At 41.6% G+C, this 16,992-nt stretch overlaps 1 protein-coding gene across 1 annotated transcript; it reads right to left on the reverse strand.

Moving 5' to 3' along the window:
* Positions 1–10,336: 10,336 nt before the first annotated feature.
* Positions 10,337–16,317, reverse strand: ZMAT2 (zinc finger matrin-type 2). The gene is made up of 6 exons (XM_004420072.3): positions 16,243–16,317; positions 15,814–15,907; positions 14,607–14,730; positions 13,028–13,101; positions 12,436–12,581; positions 10,337–11,381 (listed from the first exon to the last, which is right to left on the reverse strand). Exons 1-6 carry the CDS (start codon positions 16,258–16,260, stop codon positions 11,238–11,240), a joined length of 600 nt encoding a protein of 199 aa, XP_004420129.3. The 5' UTR covers positions 16,261–16,317; the 3' UTR covers positions 10,337–11,237.
* Positions 16,318–16,992: the final 675 nt, after the last annotated feature.

Consider the following 16,992-nt stretch of genomic DNA (forward strand, 5'->3'; position numbering starts at 1 on the left):
AAAAGAACAGACAAATAGATCAATGGAACAGAATAGAAAGCCCAGAAATAGACCCATACAAATATAGTCAACTGATCTTCGACAAAGGAACAAAGGCAATTCAATGGAGAAAAGGGTATCATTTCAGTAAACGTCCAGTGCTGGAGCAAATGTAAACAAACAAAAAAAGAATCTAGATAGAGACCTTACATCTCTCACAGAAATTAACTCTCAGAATGAATCAATAGATCTAAATGCAATACTATAAAACCTCTAGAAGATAACATAGGGGAAATTTTAGGCAACATTTAGTTTGGTGATGACTTTTTAGGTATAACAACAAAAACAGAATCTAAGAAAGAAAAAAATGATGTTGGACTTCATTAAAACTAAAAACTTCTTCCCTATGAGAAACACTGTTAAGAGAATGGAAACACAAGCTACAGACTGGGAGGAAATGTTTGCAAAACACATATCTGATAAAGAACTTGTATACAAAATGTATGTCATAGTTTTTTTTTTTTTTTTTTGTGGAAGATCAGCCCTGAGCTAACATCCATGCTAATCCTCCTCTTTTTGCTGAGGAAGATCGGTTCTGAGCTAACATCTATTGCCAATCCTCCTCCTTTTTTTTCCCCCCCTAAAGCCCCAGTAGATAGTTGTAGTTGCACATCCTTCTAGTTGCTATATGTGGGATGCCACCTCAGCATGGCCAGAGAAGCGGTGCGTCGGTGCAAGCCGGGGATCCAAACCCGGGCCGCCAGTAGCGGAGCACGCGCGCACTTAACCACTAAGCCATGGGGCCGGCCCCTATATGTCATAGATTGAATGTTTGTGTCCCCTCAAATTTATATGTTGAAATCCTAACCCCTAAAATGGTGGTATTAGGAGGTAGGGCCTTTGGGAGGTTCCACCCTCATGAATAGAATTAGTGCCCTTATAAAGGAGACCTCACAGAGCTCCCTAGTCCCCTTCCACCATGTGAAAAGATGGTAATCTATGAACCAGAAAGCCTTCACCAAACAAGAATCTGCAAGCACCACGATCCTGCACTTCCCAGCCTCCAGAACTGTGAGAAATAAATTTCTGTTGTTCGTAAGCCATTCATTCTACAGTTTGTTTTGTTTTTTGGGGTGTGTGAGGAAGATTACCCTGAGCTAACATCTGTTACCAGTCCTCCTCTTTTTTGCTGAGGAAGATTGGCCCTGGGCTAACTTCCATGCCCATCTTCCTCTACTTTATGTGGGACGCTGCCACGGCATGGCTTGATGAGCAGTGTGTAGGTCTGCGCCTGGGATCCAAACCTGCAAACCCCAGGCCGCCAAAGCAGAGCATGCGAACTTAACCACTATGCCACTGGGCCAGCCCCCATTCTATGGTATTTTGTTGTAGCAGCCCAAACAGACTAAGACAATATACAAAGAACTCTTAAAACTCAACAATAAAACAAACAATTCAATTTAAAAATGAGCAAAAGATCTGAACAGACATCTCATGAAAGAAGTTATACAAATGGCAAAAAAAATAAAAAGCATCTGGAAAGATTTTCAACATCTTATATCATTAGGGAATTGCAAATTAAAACAACAATGAGATACCACTACACACCTATTAGAATGGCTAAAATCTAAAACACTGACAACACCAAACGCTAACAAGGATGTGGAGCAACAGGAACTCTCATTACTTCTTGGTGAGAATGCAAAATGATACACCCACTTTGTAAAACACTTTGGCAGTTATTTAGAAAACTAAACATAGGCTTACCATATGATCCAGCAATTGTTCTCCTAGGTATACACCTAAATGAATGGAAAACTATGTCTACAAAAAAAAACTGCATAAAAATATTTATAGCATCTTTATTCATAATTGCCACAAATTGCAAGTAATCAAGATGTCCTTCAACAGATGATAACCAAACATGGATAACCAAAGTGTGGTACATTGGTAGAATAGAATATTATTGAGTAATTAAAAAAATGAGCTTTCAGGGGCTGGCCCCCTGGCCTAATGGTTAAAGTTCCACACGCTCTGCTTCAGTGGCCTGAGTTCACAGGTTCAGACACTGGGCGTGGACTTACAACACTTGTCAGCCATGCTGTGGCAGGCGACCCATATACAAAATAGAGGGAGGTTGGCACAGATGTTAGCTCAGGGCTAATCGTCCTCAGCAAAAAAAAAAAAAAAAAAGAGGTATCATGTCAGAAATGAGCTTTCAAGCCACGAAAAGATATGGAGGAAACTTAAATGCATATCGCTAAGTCAAAGAAGCCAGTTGAAAAGGCTACACACTTTATGATTCCAATTATATGTCACTCTGAAAAAAGGAAGCCTATGGAGACAGTAAAAAGATCAGTGGTCACCAGAAGTTCAATGGGGGGTGGGTGGGGATTAATAGGTGGAGCACAGGGAATTTTTTAGGACAGTGAAACTATTGTGTATGATACTCTAATGGTGGAAACATGACAATTATGCACTTGTTAAAACCCACAGAACCGTAAAACCAAAGAGTAAATGCTAATATAAACTATGGACTTGAGGTAATAATAATGTATCAATATTGGTTCATCAATTATAACAAATGTATCACACTGATGCAAGATGTTAATAATAGAAAGCTGTAGAAGCTGTGGGGAGAGGGCATACAGGTACTCTCTATATTTTCTGCAGAAGTTTTCTGTAAACCTAAAACTGTTCTAAAAATAAAGTCTATCAAAAATAGCATCTACAATACTTCAAATCAACCTCAATTACTAATATTGAGGCAAAAAATTTAAATAAAATGTTACCAAACAAAATCCAACAACACATTATAAAAATAAGACATAATGACAAAGTGCAATTTACCCCAGATATGCAAGAATGAAATATTAGGAATTGCATTAGTATAATTCACCAAATCAATAGATCTAAGAAAAAAAGTCATAATTATTTCCACATATGCTAAAAGGTCCTTCAGTAATATTCAACATACATTTCAGATTTTTTAAATAATCAAAATGGGGACTGATGGCTATATCTCTAACTTGACTATATGTCTGTACATTATATTTATTATATTTTATCATACAATATTATATACATATACACATATTTTCATGTTAGGCACACATCATACTTAATTGGGAAACACTGGAAGAATTCCAATAAAGGTCAGGAACAAGGCAAGAATGCTTTTTATTTCTACTACTATTTAACATTGCATTGGAGGAATTATCCGATACAATCAGAGATATAATAGAGGTATATTAAACAAATAGAGGTATATAAATTGGAAAAGAAGTATAAAACAATTCAGTAAGGTGTTAGAACACAAAATTTACACACAAAAATCAAGAATCTTCATATACATAAACAATAACAAATTAGAAAGTATTATGGAATATAAGATCCTATTTATAAACAAAAAAAGGATAAATTCTTTCAAAAAACATCAAGAAATGTGCAAAGTTTCATGTGTGGAAAAATTTAATTCACTTCTAAAAACACAAAAGTGGACTTGAGCAAGTAGAAAACATTCCCTGTTCTTAGAGTAAGTCCCTGTGACTTAATATCATAAAGATGTCAATTGTCTCCAAATTAAGAGGTAAGTTAATATGCTCCCAATAAAAATACTAACATTTTATAGATGCAGAAAAACTGGAAAAATAAACATGCAAGAATAGAGAGGAATCACCTCACACTCATTAGGATGACTACTATCAAGAAAAACACAAAATAACAAGTGTTGGTAAGGATGTAGACAAATTGGAATACTTGTGCACTGTTGGTGGGAATGTAAAACAGTGGAGCTGCTATGGAAAACAATACGGAGGTTCCTCAAAAACTAAAAATAGAATTACCATATGATCCAGCAATTCCACTTATGGGTATATATCCAAAAGAATTGAAAGCAGGATCTTGACAAGATATTTGTGCACCCATCTTCATAGTAGCATTATTCACAAGAGCCAAGAGGTGGAAGCAACCCAAGTATCCATCAACAGATGAATGGATGTTATGAGAGGTTCGGAGCATTCCATTGGAGACGTAAAAGAACCTTTCCACTCCAAACAAATGGACTGAAGGTATATTTTATTATACAGAGGATAGTAAAGGCGATAGCCCGCAAACAGGTCCGAATAGGTCAAATAAGAGGGAAAAACACCAGCTCGATGGGAAAGGAAAACACCAGATCGGCTGAGATAGCAGTAAATTCGAATAGGTCATATAATAAGAGGGAAAAACATCAGATCGATTGGAAAGGGAAAGACCAGATGGGCTGAAGGGAAATGACACAAATCAACCGAAAAGAGAACACATCAGATCAATTACTTCACAAGAAATCAATTACTCACAACATCCACGCCCCACTGCCGGGAGAGTCCTGTCAATCGACACGACTGGGTGGGAACCACACGTCCTGGGCGGGAATCACACGTCCTGGGCAAGGCGTTCCTTCCACAGGTGGAACTCTCATCAGGCCTCGGTTTCCAGCAGTTTATATAAGCAGTTACAGAGTTTTTTTCAGAGCAAGTATCTAGTGTTCCCATGCACAAATGGTTATCAGGGGCATACGTGCACTCAGCCCCCTGGCTATCGTCCCAGCCCAGTAGTTGTGTACATGCATCGTTTACCCTGCTTATCGTCCCAGGCCGGCACAGATGGCCAGTCTGCCCCAGGCTGCGGCACCCGAAGGGCCTTGAAATTTTTACACATTGCAACTATCTCCACGGGAGAAGGGCCAGTTCCACCACGCAGAAAGCAGCTTTTATATTTCTTTTGGTGCTGGTGGCTGTAGGTCAATGGAGCGGCCAAACATGGCTGTACTCATGTCAAGACAATGGATAAACAAAATGTGGTATAAAAATACAATAGAATATTATTCAGCCTTAAAAAAGAAGGAAATCCTGTCACATTCTACATGAATGAACTTTAAGCACATTACGCTAAGTGACATAAGACAGTCACAAAAAGACAAACACTGTATGATTCCACTTACATGAGGTACCCAGAGTAGTAAAATTTATAGACAGAAAGTAGAATGGTGGGTGCCAGAGGCTGCGGGTGTGGGTTGGGAGTGGGAAGTTATCGTTTAATGGACATAGAGTTGCAGTTTTGTAAGACGAAAGGAATTCTGGAGATGGGTGGTCGTGATGGTTGCCTAACAATGTGAATGTACTTAATACCACTGACTATACTTTTAAAAATGGTTAAGACAGTAAAATTTATGTTCTGTGTATTTTACCACAATTAAAGATTTTTTAAAGGAAAAAATATGAGCTGGCTTCCAGGTTGCCATAGAATAATGCCAGCCACCTAAATTTGAATCTCTCCAAGCATCCTAAAAACAAACAAAAAGGAAAGCTAATAAAACCACCTATGGCTACAGCATAATTTGGAGACCGAAAATATTATAAACTTCATTTTACATACCAAACTAGCAGATCCAGTTATAAAACTATGCTATAGAAGAGAGACCAACTTTATAGAAAAAACTAGAGAGCAGCAGGGGCTAGCAACGGTGGAAGACAGATAAAATCACCACCAGAAAAAGAGAGTCTCAGCTTGAGTGGAGAAATGCTGACAAAAGGTCTGAGACCTGGTGGATGAAAGGAATTGAGGACTCTAAAAAGAAGAGCTTGAAAGTGTTTGAGACCAGAAATGGTAATCTTGGGAAGGTATCTCATCTGGAGGAAAAGAGGTGACTTGAAGGGGAGGAATCCCTTGAAGGCTTGATGGTGAAGAGAAAGAAGGAAGCAAGCTGTGAAAATGAAGACTACCACAGAAATGAAAGACAATCACAAAATCATAAGACACATCAACATGGGCTTCATCCCCACCCCCACCCCCACCCCCTAAAAAGCCTTCTATTTGGAAAAAATGTACTTTGTTTGACCAACAGAAGAGGGCACTCTTAAACTAAGAAAGCTGATAAATGCCTGTTTCAATTAAAATTGCTGAAACTGGAAAATAAAGACATTTCAAAACAGACAGAAAGTCGCAGGCATAATATTACATAAAGACAACAAAAAATGAGAATCAATATTTTTTAAAAAACTAACCATGAAACAGGAAAACTGAAAAACAACATTCCAACCTGAGTTAAATAAACCTACAGTCATTTTGTGATATGGGAATATACTGTGAATCAAAAAATAACTCAGAACAGAAATGGACAAAAAAACAAAAAGATGTAAGACAAGACCTACTCAAAAATCAGGAGAAATTGAAGAAAAAGACAAATCATCTCAGAAAAAAAAAAAAAAAATAGGACTATTAGATATCCAAGGGGGAGAGATTTTACTTAAAATATAATAACTGGTATTGAGGAAAGGAACTAAAAGAGCCAAGAAAATAAAAATAAAATAAAATAAACAGCAGTAAGAAAAATCATAGAGAAAGTGCTAGATACAGAGACAAAGAAGATCCAACACATATTATAGTTCCGGAAGAAGAAAAACAAAAATAGTGAAACAGATGTAATATTCAAAATTATAATCTAAGAAAACTTTCTGGAAATAAAACTTGAATCTACACATTGAAAAGGTCTTCCAAGAACCCAGGAAAATTGATATAGAATGGTCAACTCTGAGGTATCTATTAGAAAATCAATTAAATTTGAAAGAAAAAATTCTCTGGGCATCAGGCAAAAAGTCCACATCATTTAGGAAGGAAAGAAAATCAGGTTGGTATCAGGTTTCACAACAACATGCAAAGAAAGGCAGCAAAGAAGTTTTTTAAAACTCAAGGAAAAGAAGTGTGAACCAAGATTTTCTATCCAGGCAATCTGTCTTTCAAGTACTAAGGCTATAAAATTAAATCAGTTTTAAATATGTAAGAACTCAGAATACTGTACTCAGGAGTCTCCCTTGAGGAATTTACTAGAGAATGAGCTTCATTCAACTAAGAACTAACTAGGGCAAAATTCAGAAAGCATCATGATGATGAGCATTAAATATATTAAGTTGTAGATGTGCAACAAAATAAAGGTGGTTACAAGGGTGGAAAAATAATATAACAATTTTGTTTTCTAAAAACAACATGACAAAAAATGGAAGGGAGTAGAGAAAGGGAAAAATAGAATAAAATGATTGTTATATAAGTAATAAGAGAGAGTCAAGATATAGCTGACAAACGAAATAATACTCCAAGGAAAAGGAATTTGAGAACATTAAAAAAGATACAAGTATAACGGCAACTATTGTAACAAAACCATAAACATTACTAAATGCCAAAAGTAATTTTAAAAGTAAGTTTTTTGTTTGTTTGTTTTGGGTTGGTTTTTTGTTTTTGTTTTAGCACTTCCTTACTTTCTGGCACTACAAGATGCCCCAGATTTATCTCTGTATTTCCTGCCCCAATCCTTGCATCAGCCATTTCTCCAAGGAGCCCTGGTTCCTCGTCGCTTTGAAACCCGGTCCGCTGGAACGTCCGCTGGAAACCTGGTCGCTTTGGTGCTCTGGGCAGGAGAGCAGTCTCAAAAGACGCTCTCTCCGAGGGTGATTACTGGGAAAATGAAGAAAGCTGGGACAGCCGCAGAACTGAAGAGCACCCACGGGTCTGAACCACCTCGCAGGAGTGGTTAGAAGGTGATGCCTTAGTCCAAGGAGCCGCTGAGCTAAGTCCGGGGACACCCTCTATATTATATTATCTCGACTGGCGAGAAAGACGTGCGTCACAATAAATCAACCAGGGCAAGAAAGATCCAGGATGACTTAGCCTCCTAGAAACTGTCCGATCCACCCCCCACCCTCGTCAAGACACCTGGAGACTGCCCATCTGAGGATATACAGCAGTGAGAAGGACCCAGGTCTCCTCTACCCCGATGAGATCTTCCGCAGTAGCTTCCGGGCATATTCTCTCCTACCGCGGGGGTCACCTGGTCCATCACAAATCTTTGGACGCCCCCTCTAGCCTCTGCGCTGGCTCGACAACCACAGGGTCACTCTGATCAAACCAACTTGCAGACAGTGCCTGAGGCAGGAGAGTGGAATCTTTACAAGCTGCAACTTGTACTTCAGGCCTTGTCTTGGAACTTTGCAGCTAAACCAGGTAAACCCCACAGTTTCTCTCTCAGGTGTTGTATAGTTCCCAGGTGCTATATAGTATTACTTCTGTTATTATTTTTAAAAATTATTTTAAACCCTACACGAACACTCTATTCCTTTTGTGTGTACTGTAAACAGCCGACCTTTCTCTTCCCACAATTCCTACTTTTCTCCAGTTAATCACTGTTACAATTTCAGTGTGTATCCCTCCCGTCCTTTTCCTCAATCTATATATTTAACTGTAAACAAATTATAGTTTTATGATATTTGGGGGGGCTTGTTGGGATCGGTTTGTTGGGTATTGTTTTTGTGTTTGTTTACTTAACAGTATGTCTTGGAGATCTTGTCAGTACACACAGATCTAATTCATATACATTGTAACGGCTGCATTATATTCAAGTATAAATGTACCAGTTTTATTTTAAATGTTTCACTGTTATAAACAAAGTTGCAGGAAACATCCTTGTACATATATATATACACATACCCAAGTATGATTTTAAGATAGATACTTATGAGCAGAACTGCTGGAGTAAAGAGTTTTCACATTTAAATTTTTGGAGGGGGTTATGGGAGAGATGCAAGAGGCCCTGGGGGTGCCTGAAGCCACAGAATCATCTGAAGCCATACGGATCTTTTTATCCCTAAGGACTTTAAATGGTAGTTCCACCAGAATGTAAATTCCATGACAGTTGGGGCCTTGATGCCTTGCCCCATAGGAGACTACCAGGGCCTAGAACATGCTCAGCATCTCAGCACTCACTGAATAAATGAACACATGTAGGCCAGTCACAGGCATATTCCTCAACCAGAATGCAAAATTTCTATGCATCTTGAAAGACCACAAACATTAAAGCTTCTCTTCCAGAGATTTCTGAGTTATCTGGGATTGCTCTGGGTTCCTAAATTTCCATCCTATCTCCTTCCTCTCCTTTTCCAAGTCACCACCTTGAGCCCCTCTAAACACCCAGGACCTACACGAGCCCCTTGGAGACACAAACCACTTGCCAGTCCCAAGAGAATTTAGAGAACCTTAGGAATTCAGAATTGCTTTTAGGTAGAGGTGACCAGAGGTAAGATTCCACTGTACCAAAGAGGGAGGAAAACCATTTGAAGCCAAGCTGAATTAGTTTCCTGAAGAATGAATACTGAACCATGGAAGGAACTCAGCTCACTGATACCTCCTCCAGCCTGCCTTAAAAGGGGGAGCAAAAGGACCCAGCCAACTGGATAGGTTAGATTCTTAGTAGAGTAGATTTGTAGGGTAGATTCTTAACCCAAGGACCTCTAGAGCACATAATACTGTCAAGGAGAGCACCCACTAATCTGCCCACAACCGGCCAAAAAAATACTACATGTGCAACTTTGAGCCAGGCCTTGAATCAGTAGATAAAAACACATTCAGTGTTCCCAGTGGCAAGATTCAGCATCAGAAATAAATTAAGCAAAAGAAATTAAGCAAAAGGCATGCCTGACAGCAAGGGAATTTTGTATAAAAGTCCAAAGGAAAGAGTATGGTACTTTGGGGGACCCACAAATGGTTCAGATGCTACATAAGTGTATGTGAGGGGCTAGAGGCAGAGAATGTACACAAGCCATATGGGGCAGCCTTGTTAACCCAAATAGAGCCTGCTTTTCAGGGTACAGAACCAGCTAAACTTGTTACAGAATTCACCTGCTTGAAATTTGTATAACTATTGTTTGTTTTTTTAATTTAAGGGACTGATTTTTTCTCCTCTGCATCCGTGGGACCTGGCACAGTACCTGATCCAGGGAATATCCAAGTTGTTTTTCCTTTAGTTAACCAGTCTATGACACCCATCCAATTCTCAAGTTAGACCAAAGTAGGGAAGGCAGCTTCTCAATGGGGCTGGGGTGACGGATTTTGCCCCCACTCCTCCAGGGGACCTAGACATCTTTAGTTGTCACAACTTGGGGAGGGAGTGCTACTAGCATCTAGTAAGTGGAGGCTAGGGTTACTGCTGTACATCCTACAATGCACAAGGGAGGCCCCACAAAGAATTATCCAGCCCCAAATGTCAACAGTGCCAACAGTGAGTAACCCTATGCCTAGCTTAACTGCAGATAGTAAGGAAAACACTAAGTTCAACCCTGAGCTCTGCTGTTCCAAAAAGAGAAGATCAAAGGAGGCTATTATAGGAAAAATTTTGTTCCAACTCCTCCAGACACAGATCTCATCAGAGGAAAATACAACTCATGCTGAAGGAACCTAGAAAAAAAAGTGACAGGGCTCAAATGAAGGAAGAATAAGCTCTATATGGAAATCCTCAGTGTGGGAAAAAAAATACACAAAGAAGAATATGGAATGTTCCCAACCAAATGTAAAATAGGCCCAGCCAATGCCATTTATTATATAGGTTGAACAGCCTCTGAGACCCAAGGGCTCCCATGTGAGGTTTTTTTTTTTTTCTTTTTTTGCATCAAACAGGTTCTTCCAAGAGCCTGCTCACAAGGAAGACAAAAACAGAGTAATCCTCAATAAAATGAAACAAACAGGAAAACCCGAACAGTTTACATATGAAGAACAAAAGTTAAAAAACTCACCAGACAAAAACCACACCAAACACTCATCCCATTTAATTTCCTGTTACATGCTCTGAGGAAGCTAAGAACATCAGGCCCCAAGGCAGCAATGCTCTGAGGTTCTTGCTCAGGCTCCCTCTATGTGACAGATTCATGCACACACACCTGCACACACCACTGACCCAGGCAGAAGTACACATGCATGCACAGGTGGCCAGAGAACCACAGGGGGGTTGGGGAAAGGGGTGCTGGTCAAGAATATGCTATCAACCGGAAACTGGGGACTCAGAACCCTTCTGCTGCAGGCTAAGCAAGAATCAAAATTAAAACAAAAGCAGAACACAGGATAAATGTAGGATGCTCAGAGAAGAGATTAGATAGATGAAAAAGGAAAGATGCAGGGGGAGTTTTGGGAAAGCAGCCTCAGAAGAGGAGGCTTTTATTTATTGGGAACTCAGGTAGGCAGAGGTCCTGTGACGCCAGTGATATACTGAGGCTGAAGAAATATGCCACAGCATTACCTCTGCATCCTGTGCTCTCTCCCAAGGTAGAGGGAAACCACAAATGCCCACCCTCTAGCCCTCCCCATTGTCACTCTTAAGGACTTTCCCAAGTACCCCCCAAAAAATGACCCCCACACACACAAAGTTAGGCCCAGCAAAAGGCCAAGCATAGAAAGCCTCAGTAACTCTTCTTGGTGGAACCAAAGCCAGAGAAGCCCATCACAGCTGCCATCTCATCATCCTCCTCAAATGTCAAGTCCTCCTCAGCCCTCCTTTTCTTCTCCTTCTGTTTCTCTTTCTTGTAGGCTTTGGCCTTTTCCTCCTAGGGGGGGAAATCATTCAGAATCAGGTCAGACTCCTGAGCCAAACGTTGTTGAAAGAGACAGGTGAGCTTCAAGATTCCTTTCTATCTTTAGGAAAAAACAGTTAAAGGCAAGTAAAATTTCAAGAGCAGAGGAAAAGCCACAGTAAAGATTTACGGGACAAGAAAGAGAAGTTTTAGTTTGTGGAGAGCACTTCTCAATCCTACATTCCAGTTCACCTCTAGTTCTTAACAAAGTTATGGGAGCAAAACCATATAAGAGCAACTAACATTCTGGAGCATGTAGTACATGCCAGGAATTGGTCTAAGTGCTTCATATTGTGGTACAGTATAGTATAGTATACACTAAGATCTCTAACATGGGGAAACCAAGGCACAGAGAGGTCATATAACTTGCCAAGATCCAAAGCCAGTAAGTGGAGGATATGGAATTATGACCCAGTCAGCCTGGTTCCACGGGCCTCTTGGGAACTAGGTGCATTTAGTTAATCCCCCACCCCCTTTTTTTTGTGGGGAAGATCAGCCCTGAGCTAACATCCATGCCAATCCTCTTCTTCTTGCTGAGGAAGACTGGGCCTGAGCTAATATCTATTGCCAATCCTCCTCCTTTTTTTCCCTTTTTCTCCCCAAAGCCCCAGTAGATAGTTGTATGTCATAGCTGCACATCCTTCTAGTTACTGTATGTGGGACGCCACCTCACCACGGCCTGACAAGCGGTGCATCGGTGCACGCCCGGGATCCAAACCCGGGCCACCAGCAGCAGAGCGCACACACTTAACCGCTAAGCCACGGGGCCGGCCCCCAGTTAATCCCTTTTGAAGTAAAAAAGTACGGCCCAGAGAATCCAGGAAAAAAGGACAGGTTTAGAGCCATTTCCTTCACATCATGAAAAGTCCCAAACAAGGGCAATAAATGTTTCCCCTAATATACGGAAATTCAGGAGATACAACTATCCTCTGGGGTGGGAGTGGAATGAGGAAGAGAGCCTCCCCATGATTCATAACATAAAACTCAAAGCTGGGGGAGGGAGGATGGAAGGATAGTAGAGCCTTACCTCTTCTCTGAGCTCTTTCATCCTTTCCTCAAAATCATAATCCTTCTGCTTCTCTTCCATTTTCTTTTTGTTGACTTCAAAACGTTTCTTCACCTGATCCAAGGTGGAACGTTCCACACGCATAGACATGCCCAAGTTTCGCTGATCTGGGCCAGATGAACAGTGAAGAAGGTAAGGTCATTACAACATCCTCAGCCCCTCAAAAAATATCTTTTCCTGACATTTTTAAAAAACATCTTTTCATAAAACACACAGCAAAAATAATTATGGCTGAAATAAACTCCCTTGGCTTTACTTGTTCCCAAAAGCAGCAGCCCCAAATAACAAGAAGTGGCTTTCAACTACCCTTTCTGAGCAGATGCATACCAGTGGGGACAGCTGGGCCCATGGTTTGGGCTTATTGAGAGCCTAGAACAGTGTCTCACCTCATGGCCTCCAAAATCATTAGATAACGAAGTAAAGGAAGGATGGTGCTGAAGCAACTGGAGAATTCCCCAGGCATTCAAAAAAGGGCCCAATAGAAACCACCCTTTCCCCACCCCACCTCCAAACCCAATCCCAGCCCCAATCACAAACTACCTCCAAACCTTACGTTTCTTTCCATTAATGTGATCCAGGAAGTTGATGGAGTCCTTCACCACACAGTCACAGACATTGCAGTAATATCTAACAAACAGAAAGAAACAGCACTTGGGTCAAATCTGGTTGTAACGATCTTATGGTTTTCAACCAAGAAACTCATTTTTTTTTGGTGAGGAAGATTAGCCCTGAGCTAACATCCACTGCAAATCCTCCTCTTCTTCCTGAGGAAGATTGGCCCTGGGCTAACATCCATGCCCATCTTCCTCTACTTTATATGTCAAACGCCTGCCACAGCGTGGCTCGATAAGCGCTGTGTAGGTCCACGCTCGGGATCCGAACCTGCAAATCCCGGGCCGCCGAAGTGGAGCACGCAAACTTAACCACTTCGCCACCGAGCCAGCCCCAAGAAAATCATGTAAATTTTCTTTTCAGAAGGAAGAGGCACTTCTCATTTCCATAAAGACTTAGCTCTTGGAAGAGTGTGATAACCAACCTCCAACATGGCCCCCACAATTATCCCCAACCTCCTGGTATTCTTACCCTGTGTAGTTGCCTCCAAATTTGTACCAAGGTTGGTCTGTGTGACCAACAGGATATGTCAAAGTGATGCTATGTCACTTCTAAGATTAAGTTATAAGAAAAAAATGTGGCTTCTCTCTCAGTCTGTCCATTTGGATCACCTGCTATGGGGAAGCCACTTGCTTTGTTGTGAGCAGCACTATGGAGAGGCCCATGGGGCGAAGAACTGAGGCCTCCAAACCATAGCCACGTTGAGAGAGCTTGGAAGCAGATACTCCAGCCCCACTTATACCTCAGATGAATGCAGACCCAGCAGACATCTTGACTGCGGCTTTGTGAGACCCTGAGCCAGAACTACCTAGGTGAGCCTTTCCCATCTTTACCCACAGAAATTGTGAGCTGTTTTTTTATGCAGCTAAATTTTGGGTTAATTTGTTAATTTACCTACCAATAGATAACTAATACAGAGAAGAATGGTAACAGTGGGTCTACTAAGCAGTTCAGAGAAGTGTCACTCATTGCTATCTGTGTTGCCCACCTACTGGAAACCCTAACTCGACAGAGATGTAGTGGTGGGCAAAAGGATGAGGAGTTCTTGTGGGACCCTTCTTCCTATAAGTTATAGTCTTGATCTAGGAGGACAGTGCACAACCAGACAATCCAAAACAACTACAGCCTTTGCAGCCAGTCTGGAACCTCAACCCTCTTTATTCACCATCAACAGCTCCTAGGCTCCATCCTACTTCCAGCTAATTTCTCCCTTAGAAATCTCCTCAGTAGTCCTTTCCTTCATTTCCTCCTCTGGTAGGAGAACAAATAATCCCTTTTAAGATATTAAGAAGTAGTTACAGTACTAATATGAAGAAGCCTACAAAGTGACCCCTCCTAGAGACACTATTATGTCAACTTGAGACCTTGGGGGACAAAGAAAAATAAATCTTAAGGATGGAATTGCAGGTAACGAGATTGTTATCCTGGGGCCACGAATCTTCCTCAACACTTCCTAAAACCAACACAGATAGTTGATTAGACCTACTCCTGGCTGCAGAAAAAGATGAAAAGCCACTCACCCTCCCATCTCAGATTGTGGTGTGGTCTTGGTAATGACAATTGTCTTCCCAAGCTTGGATTCCAAGTCCACCTTGTAGTCCCTATGCCGGAGAAGCTCCCGCTTGACGGGCTGCACTGGTTTTCCTGAAATATAATGGGGAAGAAAGTTCATTCAATATTACAGTTTCTTAACTAGAAAGGAAAAGATGTATGAAACACAAAATCCAGAGGTCTACCCTCATTTCTTTTTTTGAAACTTGAAGCAAGGGACACAATAGGCACTTTCTAGCAGCAGCTAGGGAGAATCTGAACACAGGAAAAATGATAAGCAATCCTTAACTATCTACAGCTTTTCTCCACTTTAAATCCAACAAGTCTAAAGGCAATGTTTTCTATACATTGATTAACTGAATTGAAGGGAGGAGTTCTGAATTTTCACCAAAAAAACACCTTTTAAAAGAAGAGCAAGAACACTTAGTAATGCTTTCAGACAGATACCCCAAGCATAACAAAGAAAGGAATCTTCTGAGAGCTGGGGAAAATTAAAAATGGGGACCAACATTTAGGAAATACCTGTTTTATTATACAAGTTACATAAAAACTAAAAGGGTTAATATGTGCAAGGTGGTGTGGAAGTAAAGCAGAAGAAGAATGGACACATTTGAAGAGAGAAGAGAAAATAAGACATTTGTTTCTGTACAGTGGAATCTCTATCTAGGAGAGGTGCACCAACTCCCTGACATTGTACAAGGCACGGAGAACAGCACTACTAAGCACTAGCTGAAACAATCACACGTTCCCTGGTGAGTACCCTTGCTTTTCCCAGACTATATGGGAAGGTCTTGATTGGGCCAGGAATGTTCTTCTGCCACTTAAGTAATTTCAAGGGAAAGAGGGGGTCTTCAATAGCAGCAAACTACTCCACTTAACTTCTCTGTCACTACTAAGGGTTTCACTCTCCTCTCTATACTTCAGGAAAGTACTAAATGAGCCAAGCAAAGGGAGGACAAGGAAGCAGAGGAAAAGAGAGCTAGAAAGCACCTCAAAACCACTTCAGTCCACCTCCTCGCTCTCACTTTATACATGAAGAAATCGAGGACCAGGGAGGCATCGCTCAGCCAGAGACTACACAGAATAGGAGGGCAGTGCATTTCAACTCCACACCCGCTCTCCAGCCACTGCATCGCCTCTACGATACCCTTAGCCCTTGATGGAGCAGGCACCCACCATCCTTCTTTTCTCTCTCTTCCGTGAGCCTCTTCTCGGCGAGCTTCTCATATTCATCTTTGTCCCACTTTCGGCGAAAGTCCAAGTTTTTTGTCTGTGGGGAAAAAAGCGCTCAGGCGTCGTCACCAATCCTGTTCGACCCCTAGACAAACAGAAGGAACCGCGTCCTCGCCGCCAAGGCGGCCCCGGGACCTGTCAAAAGCGAAGCCTTTCCGGACCGCACCAGGACACTGGGGTGGTCTCGGGACCCCAACCCAAGAGACCTCCGCGATGCCACTGACCCTGCGCCAGGGCCTTACGGGGGAGCTCTTAAACTCAGGCCACTGGATCGCAAAGAGGTGTCGGGAAGCCAGTTGGGTCCAGGATATTCCGCGCTGAGAAGCCACCCCCTATCCACCCCAAAGCCTGCTTCTCACACACAACACCTACCCCGCTGCCCGACGCCATCTTCACTGCGAAGTGAATGGGCAGTCGAAAAATGCCGTAAAAAGCAGCCTTGAGCCGTAAAGCAAGCTTGCCCTCCAATAAGCTTCGAGTCCCGTGTTCTAAACGAGCTAAGTATTGGAAGGGTTCAAAAAACAGGCTTGTCCGCCCCGCCTCTGCTCCAAGGAAATGGCGCACGCGCACGGAGATTATGAAGCAATACGGAAGTAAGGGCATCTACAAACGTTTTTTACCCCCGCTTTCAAAATAACCATCGAAGGGCTGATACATTTAGTTCAACTCGTCTGTTTTACAAACGAGGGAACTGAGGTTCAGATCAGTGCCTTGTAACCTAACCTAATGAACTTTGTGTACATTGCGAAGTTTCTAAACCTTTTTTAAGGCTGAAGCGCTGTTATTAGGGGCTCTAAATGCCCCATTTACCTGTATGCACTAACGATATGGCCCCACAACACTGAACTGTTTGCAAAGACTGCCGCCTTCCCAATGTACATACGGAAAGTGCTTTTCGCACCTTCTCCTTATCTTGAAACAATGCTATCACCCTTTGGTTAACTCTTTTTCCTTCAACTGAGAAACCTTATAGTTATTCAATCTATAGGGCACAATTTAATCAACATGATTGGATTTGGGAGGACCGGTCATCAGCAACTCTAGGGTGAAGAACTCCAGTGGATGGCTCACTATATGTTGATTTACTGACAAGGCTGTGGGGGGGGAAGGAGGGGCAAGGCA

This window comes from Ceratotherium simum, chromosome 4, assembly GCF_057802395.1.
Source record: "Ceratotherium simum simum isolate JZ-2026a chromosome 4, ASM5780239v1, whole genome shotgun sequence".
NCBI classification, from domain to species: Eukaryota; Metazoa; Chordata; class Mammalia; order Perissodactyla; family Rhinocerotidae; genus Ceratotherium; species Ceratotherium simum.

Bases quoted from the DNA above. Each gene is read 5' to 3' on its own strand.
- ZMAT2 (XM_004420072.3), bottom strand. The intron at 14,731-15,813 runs GTGGGTGCCTGC...ATTATATTTCAG, and splicing joins AGAGAGAGAAAAGAAGGATG to GAAAACCAGTGCAGCCCGTC. The intron at 11,382-12,435 runs GTAAGGCTCTAC...TTCCCCCCCTAG, and splicing joins TGAAAGAGCTCAGAGAAGAG to GAGGAAAAGGCCAAAGCCTA.